The sequence below is a fragment of the Neolamprologus brichardi genome, chromosome 13 (assembly GCF_056152115.1).
Source record: "Neolamprologus brichardi isolate AB-2024 chromosome 13, ASM5615211v1, whole genome shotgun sequence".
NCBI classification, from domain to species: Eukaryota; Metazoa; Chordata; class Actinopteri; order Cichliformes; family Cichlidae; genus Neolamprologus; species Neolamprologus brichardi.
In genome coordinates, this window is record NC_142116.1 from 13757500 (window position 1) to 13769236 (window position 11737).

The 11737-nt window shown below is 38.8% G+C and overlaps 1 protein-coding gene across 1 annotated transcript; it reads left to right on the forward strand.

The window, feature by feature from the left end:
* The first annotated feature begins 274 nt into the window (after positions 1 to 274).
* Positions 275 to 10205, forward strand: gtpbp2a (GTP binding protein 2a). The gene is made up of 12 exons (XM_006783773.2): positions 275 to 670; positions 1644 to 1670; positions 2005 to 2189; positions 2301 to 2409; positions 2500 to 2697; positions 2924 to 3098; positions 6043 to 6262; positions 6392 to 6527; positions 6773 to 6831; positions 6930 to 7101; positions 7280 to 7444; positions 8240 to 10205. Exons 1-12 carry the CDS (start codon positions 476 to 478, stop codon positions 8399 to 8401), a joined length of 1803 nt encoding a protein of 600 aa, XP_006783836.2. The 5' UTR covers positions 275 to 475; the 3' UTR covers positions 8402 to 10205.
* Positions 10206 to 11737: the final 1532 nt, after the last annotated feature.

Below are 11737 nucleotides of genomic sequence, written 5' to 3' on the forward strand. Positions count from 1 at the left end.
AACATTCCTTATAATTAAACTGGTGACATATTTTAGATGTCATCAACTTTGTAAACAAACTGGACATTACGCACTTATTTCCTTCATCTGATGCAAACCACTGAAAACCGAGTATGTTTACATCTAGATGTAGGCGGGTGGGGTTTAAACTTACATGCAATATGAGTAAATAGGAAAACAAAATGAACCTCTCCCTCGCGCTACGCAGTTATTTAAAACAAACGCACCATTGGCATTGGCTGTGACGTAAGCATACTGTAAACTCAAAGCCGTAGTCTCGGCCGGTGCTGTTGTTGTTCAGTTCGCGGAGTTTGGGGGAGGGTAGTGCTTTATGTTTTATTTTGGGGGCTGCACACTGCCATTATCGGGGTAATTACAAGCACCCCAATGCCTGGCCCGAGGTATATATTATTTATATAGCATCAGAATCGGTCTAAGTAGTTGTAAGCTAACAAGTTAGGTCCCAAAGTAGCCGATGGATGCGCGGGTATCGGAGTTATTTGGCTCAGGAAACGGACACAGCTCTGGATCTGGTGGTGTGTCCAGCGGCAAGCCTGGGAATGGCTATGGGGTAGCCCCCAAAAAATCCTCTGCAAAGAACAAGAAAGCAAAAGCTCGATTATCCCGCAACTTCAAACCAAGCAATAACACCCCGTATCTACCTCCAGAGGTAAGGCTAAAAATACGCGCACAATTAGCTATTTCGAGCTAATATTTCCCGGGCACTGGAAAGTCTGTCACTAAGAGTAAGCAGATTGATTTTTGTATGTTGTAACGATACTCGTAGGTTTGTCATTGTATTTCCTGTTTTGAGGGTTAGCTTCCCCACTATTGACTTGTCTTTGAACCTGCAGTGACACGTAGCTAGTCGGTACAAAGAAAATGAATGGTACCATTTCAAGCGTAGAGGTTTTGCGTTTGCTGTTAGCTTACGACTTTCTGTTTACAGTAGTTTTGCAGAAATAGGCCTAACGTGTATTAATTGAAAGTTGCTTGATTAAAAAATGCAATGTATTTTGCTAGCTAGCAAAAGAAGATCAGCTGTGTTTGTAAATAGGGGGCGGGTGCATAGCTCAGCCGGCCGACCTCTAGATAGTGATACTGTGAGTGTCTGACATTCACTCAGCCAAGGACTGTGTTACTACACAAAACTTCTTTTTTTTTTTTTACATGTATTTATTTATTTATTTTACAGTGTTGTCATTACCCACCAGCTGTGTTTTTTAAACGTGACACTTAATCCTAAACTGTTCTTTAACCTTTAATGATCATAAGCTGTCCAGTATAAAATTGCTGTCAGCTGATCACTGAATATAACTAGGTCCCCTGTCATAAGTGATTACATGACAGATATTTGACCTTATTTTCGCGACTTGGTTTACCTTAAATGTATTGATTTTGACTTTTAAGCATGCGTATGTAATGTGTAATAATATATTAAGTCGCTGTGTAAGGCTAAGCAAGCGGTTAGCCTGTTTGTATAGCTCTCAGTGACTGCCTATTCATAGAGAACACTGACTGCACATTCAGTCAAACTGCTTTTCTTTTTCTCTTTAAACAAATCAATAGTCTGTTGTCTTCCCTACAGTTTTACAGCTGTTGTTTCTTTTCTGTCTCTCTTTGTTTTACTCCCTGTCTCTTAGGCCGAAGAGGGAAATATAGAGTACAAGGTAAGCAAATTAGCTGTGATGCAAAGGCTTTGTTTTGTTCAGAGAGCTAAAATGCTTTACATAACACCATAAAACTGATTTATATATGGGTCAATTCTTGTGATGTGGATGTTATTGGTAATTTATCAGTATGCAGTATGTGTGAATATATAGGTGCAGTCTTTCCATTGAAATATAACACCACTGTGGATTAACTAGAGTATTTGTAGTATCAGGACAGCCGCTTCTTGTCAACATAGAGCTTTTTTATTGCCTTGTTCCTACAGTAATAATTTGTTTATGTCCAAAATAGGTTTGTGTTGAGTACTAATTAGTAATTTCTTTTCTTGAATAGCTCAAGCTAGTGAACCCCACACAATACCGCTTTGAGCACCTAGCAACACAAATGAAATGGCGACTGCAGGAGGGCCGAGGCGAAGCTGTCTATCAAATAGGTGTCGAGGACAATGGCATGCTGGTAGGACTATCAGAGGAGGAAATGAGGGCTTCACTAAAAACGCTCCATCGGCTAGCAGAGAAGTAAGTCCAGTATTTTTATTCCGTTTACTGACTGATAGTTATTCTGCTGTTGTAGTTTACCTCATCTACCAAAACACAAAGAACTGTACTTACGTTTGTTTTTCGTGACAGAGTTGGAGCAGATATCACAATTTTAAGAGAGCGAGAGGTGGACTATGACTCTGATGTGCCTCGTAAGATTGCTGAAGTTCTCATTCGCAAAGTGCCAGATGACCAGCAGGTTAGTGTGGCTACCTGCACATGGATATCTCTGGATGTTTAAATTCTTGGGCATTTTTAAGTCATTTTGGTGTTGTGTTTTTCTCCTTAGTTCTTAGACCTACGAGTAGCCGTACTGGGCAATGTGGACTCGGGCAAGTCCACTCTTTTGGGTGTTTTGACACAAGGTGAGCTGGACAATGGACGGGGAAGAGCGAGGCTCAACCTTTTCAGACATCTACATGAGATTCAGACTGGACGTACTTCGAGCATTAGCTTTGAGATTCTTGGCTTTAACAGCAAAGGAGAGGTGAGAAAACGTCCTCTATCAAATAATATATATATTACACCTTATTTATGTACTGTTACACCAGTTGTGATAAGTAGCAAAAAGTAAATACATCCATTATATCATAATTTTTACAATTTTGGATGTTTTACTACAGATTCCTATTCTGATATATATTAAACTACTCCATCTGCATGAAATGTTAGTAACTGATAGCTAATTTTGTTTGTTTGTTTTCTTTTTTTAGGTTGTGAATTACAGCGAGTCTCGGACAGCAGAGGAGATTTGTGAGAGTGCCTCTAAAATGATCACATTCATTGATCTGGCGGGTCACCACAAGTACCTGAAAACCACCATCTTTGGCCTCACCAGTTACTGTCCAGATTTTGCAATGCTTGTGGTCAGTGCGAATACTGGAATTGGTGAGTATTAAGTGAACGATTTAATTTTCTCCAAGTTCTATTCAAAATAACTGTTGTTGTGCAAGATAGTAATGCAGTTTGCCGTTCTGGTTGAGAGATAGCCCATGTTTGTGTACACCATACCCCCACACTGTAGTGCACAGTTATGGCTTGGCACTTTGCTGACATGTGATAGCTGAGGTTATGTAATAAACCAACCCTCATCTTTGCTTGGCAGTGTAAGTCCCAAAATATCTCAGATATCATAATTTCAGGGCAGAGTGCTTTGACCCACTGGAGATAGTACTGCACTCTTGCAAAGCTAGTGTGTATGTCAGCATTGCACTTGACAGTCGCAAGAGGTTTTGTCAAATCTTGCAAGCATTTTGCCTTTTCAGTGGGGTTAAGGCTTGACATGTGTTTTTACCATATAACTAAAGATAAGAAGAGAATTCAAATAAGCTGATCAGGGGCTACACTCTTCCAGAGGCAAAAGAAACATGCTGATTTGCATATTGTTGTGATACAAATCGGATCTTCACAGTCCAGCTTTACCCAAGTTCTTCCTGTATTTTTATTCTTCTGTAAAAATGAAATCACTAAACCTTACTTCAGCATTATGTTTCACATCTTGTTCTATTTATAGGTAATGCGTTATTGTATAATGTGCTCAACCCCAACATTTTCATGATAGCATTAGCTGACATTGAGTGCAGGAAGCTTGTATCCAGGAAGGACCTACTTGGAAACCTGAGCCGCTGAGACTGGTTGGTCAGCCTAAACAGCTTTCTGTTTTACATTTGAAAACATACGGTTTGATTATGTTTGCTGTTAGAGCTGAAAATATAAATATAAATAAGTGTTGAACTACAAAGCCGTTTGGGATTTACACCAACAATACCAGTTGGCACACCCTTAGACCATTCACCCATTGTGACACACAGCATTTCAGTGTGTATCAGCCCCTCCAGATGACTGTGGAAACTGCAAGTAAACACAGATAAGAACCCTTTGCTCAAGGCAAGAGACCATCTGGAAACAGTCCGCTATGCAATACACCAAAGTAATATATTGTTATTAAGAAAGCTGTAGTTTTGTTTTCCTTTCGCAAGTGGCACTTAAGCCTGTATAGGAAACCTGAGCTTTTGAGATGTTAGTCATTAAGTGCTGTAGCTCACATCCGGTTGGAGTTATTGGATGAGTTATATGCATCTGCTGTTAATACATGGCTGTACTTTTGGCTTCTCCCTTACTCACAAGGGGTTGTTTCGCGTGTTTCATTTGGTAGATTTTATCCCAGATTTTCTGACACAGCCCCAAAGGGCTTTGTGTCACTTCCTGGGAGCGAACAAGGGATCTTTCACTTTTAGGCCGATATGAAAACCATGACATTACAGAGCCAATAAAAATATATATATATTTTCAGCTGCTCTTATTATTCACAAGGGGTTGCCACAGCAGTTAGCTCTGCCTGTTTGATTTGGCAGTGTTTTTATGTTGGATGCCTTTCCTGACACAACCCTGATGGGATTTGTGTTTTCTTCCAGGGTTGAACTGCTATTTAAGCTTATTTTGATTATATGAGTTGACTGATTCCATGCCAAAATAAGTCTGTGTTATTTTCCGAGGCTGTTTATTTCTAAACAGTATTAAATTGAAATACTGCAATTTCATAAGCAGTTAGTTTTACTGCTAACGCAAAAACATAACTGATGATTAAATATTAAAAAATACTAAAGGGTTTATTGGGCACAGTCAGAGTATAATTAAATGCTTCAGAAAGTCCTATCTGTACTCCTTGTTTATTTACACTGTTCTGCAATGGTTTGTCTATCTTTGAGTAAATAACTAATAACACTGTCAGCATCAAACGAATAACTGCACTCAGTAAAAATAAAGGTAATTTAAATAATTTGTAACAACAGGATAATACATTTATTCCTGATTTTTAGCAAAATAATTAAAATCACATTAAAGTACAATGCTTTTTTTTTTTCATAAAAAGGGCATAGATAAATTAAGTTCGTAAATGTATATTTGTTTATACTTAAATAACCCTTATTAATGCAGCATAGGCGTTACTGTGTTTATGTGGGTGTCTGTTCTAAAATAGGACATGCAGGAAAAATGGGGTCAAGAATGTAGATAGGAAGGGACATGCCGTCTGCAACCCAAGAACTACAGCTTTAATTATGAAACAGCGTAATGGATCAGTGTAATGCATAGGGCTTCTCTTGGGTTGTAACTTTTAAGCTAAGAAGCCAAAGAGCGAGTAATCTTTTTGCTTTACTTTTTACTGCACTGTGACACATTCACCTCACCTCATTTTTTTTTTCAAAACTCAGTTTGTTTGTGTTTTTCTAAAATGTGAATCTTCTTGAGACCAAAATTAAGAGAACATGAGAAGTCACTTTGTTTAGAAGAGCTACTATTTGGCACTCGTGGAAACATCAGAGACATAGTTACAGTATATTTTTGAGTACTTTGAATCAGTCCTATCCTCAAACTGTTTCTCTAATGACATAAAAGTCTTTTATTGTGGTATGTGCTGTATAACCCTTCGTGTATATAGTCTTTGATTCGCATTAAGTCTGGGTTTGTAGATAAGCACTCTTATGCTAAGCAATAGGTGTTTGAGACTCAGAGGGCAGCTGTTGTGTTTGTACAAAGAATAAATCCCCTGTTTGAATTGGCGTATCTTTTTAAATTTCTTGCAAAGTCTTATTTGGATTACCGTGTCAACAGTTGGAGCTTTATAGGTTGGATTTAGCTTAGGCAATAGTATTTACGTGTGTTTAGGAAGACTTCATCCCTTCTGAAAACATGACATTAAATAAACATTGCCTTTGTCTGCTTGCTTGTGAAAGCTATTTTTGGTGAACAAGTAGTAGGCAAGATATAAGCAATGCAAAATCCCAGGTAAATCCTCTTTCTTTCTAATCCTCTCCTTCTCATTCTTTTCCAGCTGGTACCACACGGGAGCATCTTGGCCTTGCCATGGCACTGAAGGTTCCCATCTTCATTGTTATCAGTAAAGTGGACCTCTGCACACGGGCCACTGTTGAGCGCACAGTGCGGCAGTTGGAGCGTGTCTTGAAGCAACCAGGCTGCAACAAGGTGCCCATGGTTGTAAGCAGTACAGATGATGCTGTCACAGCAGCACAGCAGTTTGCACAGTCACCAAGGTATGAAACACACAAGTGCAGTTTTCCATTTAATAACATGCAGTTAAGTTTGCACTCCTTCTATAATAAATACTGTAAACAAAAACTGGAAAGTAATAATTTTTATTTTGTCCTGAAACTCTCTCTCAGCATCACGCCAATCTTCACCTTGTCCAGTGTTTCTGGAGAGAGTCTAGATTTGCTTAAAGTTTTCTTCAACATCATCCCTCCTCTGAGCAACAGCAAGGAGCAGGAGGAACTAATGCAGCAGCTAACAGAGTTTCAGGTCAGTCTGAAATAATTCAATTCAGTTCAATCCAATTCGATTTTATTTATAGAGCGTTAGTTTCCAGCAACTGTCGCCTCAAGGCGCTTTAAATTGTAAGTTACAGACTCCACAACATTAAAATGAAATAAAGTTTGTCTGTCCGTGCAAAAGGATCTTCTGGCTGTGAGCTACTGTCTTCCAAATGCACAGTGTAAATACACAGATTATTTTGATCTGAATGACAGCCATGTGCATCATTGCAGGTGGATGAGATCTACACAGTTCCAGAGGTGGGGACAGTGGTTGGAGGTACTCTATACAGGTCAGTATGTTGAAATTATTGTTTCATTACAGGTTAAGTGGGTTCTTTGTTTTTAACCCAGAAATCCCTCTGACTCGCTATTCTCTCTGGTCTTACAGTGGTATTTGCCGTGAAGGGGATCATCTTGTAGTAGGGCCCACAGACTCGGGTCAGTTCCACCAGTTGACCGTAGGCAGCATCCAAAGGAACCGCTCGGCATGCAGGGTACTCAGGGCGGGCCAGGCTGCTACACTTGCTCTGGGCAACTTTGACCGCTCATTATTGCGCAAGGTCAGACTCAGAGCTTGTGTCTAAATTAGTGTTTTATTAGTTAATCACATTAAAAGTATAATATATCTATCTATAGGTTAATGTAAATTGCAGTAAAAGAAACTTGGAATTTGAAATCAATGTTTTCATACAAATCTAAACTATGTATGTACACCATCCATATGTTTTCCACTTACAGGGCATGGTGATGGTGAGCCCAGAGATGGATCCTACCATCTGCTGGATGTTTGAGGCTGAGATTGTCCTGCTTTTCCATGCCAAGACCTTCCACAAGGGCTTCCAGGTTACTGTGCACATTGGCAATGTGAGACAAACCGCAACAGTGGAAGCAGTGTATGGCAAGGTTGGTCCATCTGCTGAGCTAAAATGCTCTCATTAACACAGGAAAAAGTGAAAAAATGGTGTTTTCAAGGCAGGAGACACACTCATCAATAAATCCATGTTTGTCACAGGCTACGTGGTTTATTAACAGTGTGTAATGGCTGGTGACTAATGGAGTTAAATCCTCAGATGGGTGTTCAGATTTGTCGTGTAGAACATAATCCATTTCTTTCATGGTGAGCACAGTTGCTCCTCTCTTTTACAACAGAAGTACTTCCTTCTGCTAGCTACAAGCAATCTATTGCCAGCTACAACAGTACTTAAAGATGTGAAAGGCTCTGGGTAGGTGTATCTTGGTTTTCTCACATTATCAGTCTTTCAAACCAGGAATCCAAAAAACTATTCTGTTTAGCGTCTGCTCTGAAATGATACAGCAGTGATTCAAAACAAGAGAAACCAAGAATTTTGATACAATCCAGAATTATAACAAAACCTTTCTGGGATTTTTTAAGGAGTCTATTGGCACTACAGAGCTATTTTATTTGTTTGTTGAGTGTGTGCCCTTTAATCTTAATCTTGGTGTCACTATTCCACTGATTTATTTTAAAATTAAATCTGCAAGTTTAAAAGTGCAATTATATATATACACAGAAACACTCATCTTTTGTTTATTTAAAAGAACAACCCACAGGTTAATTTCTAATTTAGTGCCACTAAAGCCTCTTTTCTGCTGCTGTATTTGGCCCAGATCACCTATCTCATTAATAATCCTGCATTTGTTTGATTCCTGTTCTCGTGCTACACCACTGTACGACAGGACGAGCTGAGGACGGGAGAGAAAGCGGTGGTTCTCTTCAAGTTCATCAAGCATCCAGAATATCTGAAGGTGGGAGCAAAGATTCTCTTCAGAGAGGGGGTAACCAAAGGTATCGGGCACGTCACCAAGCTGCTTCCCATCGTCGAGTACCAGCCATCCTAAAGACGAGATGAGGATGAGGCCTAACATTCTTCAGGCAACCACAGAACCAAACACCGTCCCACCTCAAGACAGAGTGCTTTAAAAACCACCTCCTGCTTTCTCCAAAGGCCACGCTGCCAAGTTCCCTTCACAGTAAAAGCCTTTTTGCACGATTCTGTTGTCTCACCATGTTCCAAAGCCTTGTCACCTTCTTACATTTTCTTCCTTAGAGCCTTTTCAGTACCTGCTGATATTTTCCATCTGCTTTGTGTTGTTGAGGCTTAAAAAGTGTTGCTTTTCTTGGCACTGATGAGAAACCTTTCATCCATATCTACAACACACTGACCAAGCATCATCTACCAAAGTTCGCTTTGGAAACTTTGAAAACTGCATTCTGGCCTTTACAACGAGGTGCTGCTCACACAGTTTACACCTAAATGCACTGTTAATATATACTTCAACAATATGCTCACATGCATATTTGCACTGAGGTATAAATGCCAGCGATGATATACCCGTGCCAGGTAACTGTTTTTATAAACTCAACAGTTGCAGGTATGGAATAATTTAACACCAGTGTAACACAAGGCCCAAGTGTCACCGCCTCACAGCGCAGTGTCTGTGCAAAGTGCCTGACTGACAATTACAAACTTTTATATGCTCTTAAATTCATGTCCTTGTCATAGTAACTGCTGTGTGAGCAGGTCAGAAGCTTCATTATCTTGCTTTGAGCTTTGTTGTTTCATCACTTTTATGAAGGTAATGGAGAGCATTGTGTGGTATGAAAAGCTAGAACATGGCCCAGTTTGTATGTCAGTCTGCCAGGATAACTCACATTGGCAATTACTTTTTAACTGTCACATTTGTCAGTGAGAATTTATTTTTCTTTAATTCACAAGTACTGCCTCACAATAGGGCGGTAAGATGATAATGATCTTGCTGCCTGTCTTTCAAGTGCTTTAGTTACTCAGGTCAGTGTAGATATTGTATTAGACAGCATTCCACTTTCACAGAACGACTCCAGTGGGACGTTGTTGCTAATTTGGGTCGAAAGGAGAACTGATGAAAAACAGATACTCCAGATTCTCCCAAAGTGATGCGTGTGATTACACATTAGTATGTGGAACTGCCTACTGATGCAGCTTTATTTAAGAGCAATTATGTTAAAGGTACTTGATGTACTCTTCACTTAAATTACTGATGTCACAAACTCGAAGGGGTTTAGCATAGTGCCTAATGGAACTCCTATTCAAGAAGCCTTCCATTACAGCCCATTGTTTTATAACTTAGTAAAAAAAATCAAGTTGGTGCTATTATTGGAAAACTTTTGATATTTAGAGGAAAAAAATGTAATAAGTGAACGTTAATTAGTGCTCTGTTCACGCCTGCTGTTGGCCTCACCATCTGTTTTTCTATTGCATGTTGACGTGACTTATACACGCATTCAAAGTTTGTATTGTTTTTTTTGCACCGACATCATTGATGCACAGTGTGTGTGCGTGCAGGCAAAGACAGGTAAGCTAAGAATGCATTTCAACCAAAATATTTTATAGCATTTATAAAGAGTTCAGGTGTTAAAATTTGTTTTACCGCATCTCAGATTTTTATAGATTTGTAGTAGTTCTGGATTTTACAATTCATTCAAAGATTTTTCAGTCTTCTTCTTAACACCAGCTTATTTTCACTCTTTTGAAATCCTTTGAAGTCAGTTTTCCTTTTAATTCAACGTGTATTTTGATCATTTTCTGGGTGAAATGCAATATTTATGTACAGATCCAATTCGTGTATTATGATGTACATGAATAAAAGTTTTATTGTCACTTTAGCAGCTGTTTAACAGTGTTTTTTCTAAGTAAAATGTGACATTGCAGTGTTTTAAACGATATATCCTATGTGAATAAGTCATGACTTCCTTCACAATAGTTTTTTTTTTTTTCTGGTTTGGCTCCTCCTATCCTGCTCTCCAGCTGATGCAAGAAAGTGCAAGCATAATTTAGCCATTCAGGTCTGTCAATGGCTCTACAGGACAATAAGTTCACCACTGCAGAAAACATGAAGAGGATGACTCATCTATTTATGCTGCAATTGCACTCTTTGGAGTGGCAATCATGTCAAAGGTTGAACAAGCCATTGGGTTGTCTGTAATTTATGCCATTAAAGCTGCAGCAGGAAAAAAACTCTAAGAAATACAATAATACAAAAACTGTAATTTGGCAACTTACAGGCCCTCTGCTGTAGCAACCCGTTATACTTCAGCTCCCTACCTAGACAACCACAGACACACAGAACCATGAACTACCACATACTTAGTGTATTTATGTTTTTACTTCTTTCTTTTTTTTTTTTATAACACTTTATATTACTCACCTGATTTGGGTTGATTAGACTTAACAATTGGACAAGGCCTCCATTGTGAGTCAAAGCCTTAAACACTGCTTGAATTATAATATCATTAAAAGTTATTATGGAAATTTTTGTTTATTGGGGGGGGGGGGTTGTTTTGTTTTTTACAGTGACACCAAAATTACACACACCCTTTGCTTTAATTCAATTAATCCAGCTGATACTTATTATACCATCCAGCTGAAGGGCCAATGAGCTTATGTCACAGTCAGGCATCTGTCCAAACTGAACAATAATCCTTCCTCTGAGGGTATTGTTCAGATTTTACAATAACTCAGACACAATAATCACCTAATAGATCTTTAACCAAATTCTGCTCTGGGTCAGATGTGTCATTTCACAGGCAATAACCTGTGAATTGTTATGGATTTTGAGCCAGAGGAGCTGCTACATTATTGACCTGATTGATCTTTTATAACATTACAATCTGCCCTCTGCTACATTATTTTATGAGTTATCAGCTTATCTTGTACCAGTCCAGGATGTAGGCTGTGAGCTCGGCTACGGCAATGTAAATTTACATTTGTGAAGTTAGCAATATCATTGTGATAAAGGATGACAAGTTCAGGGCTACTTTTGTCACATTTGTTCTTATAGAAACCTGAAAGGCTTGCTCACAAGGGTGTGTGGTTTCCTATGTGATTAGCTAAGAGTCTTCTATGTAAATGTACTTAGTTGTGTTTGGAAAACTTATTGACACCAAGAGTATTTCAAATACTACCTTCTTGTCTTACAAATCACAATCATGTGCCCCTCTCTCTTTCTTACTAGAACACTCCATACTGTCGATCAGTGAGGATTTCTGCTCTACATTCAACTAACTACTGCCATCTGCTGGCAAGTCAAAATACTACAGCATACTGCATGTTACTAGGATGAGTAAAAAGAATCTTTAATACACTCTGCTTTAAAAAAAAAGTCTCTTAATAATATTGTCTTTTTATTTATCATTAA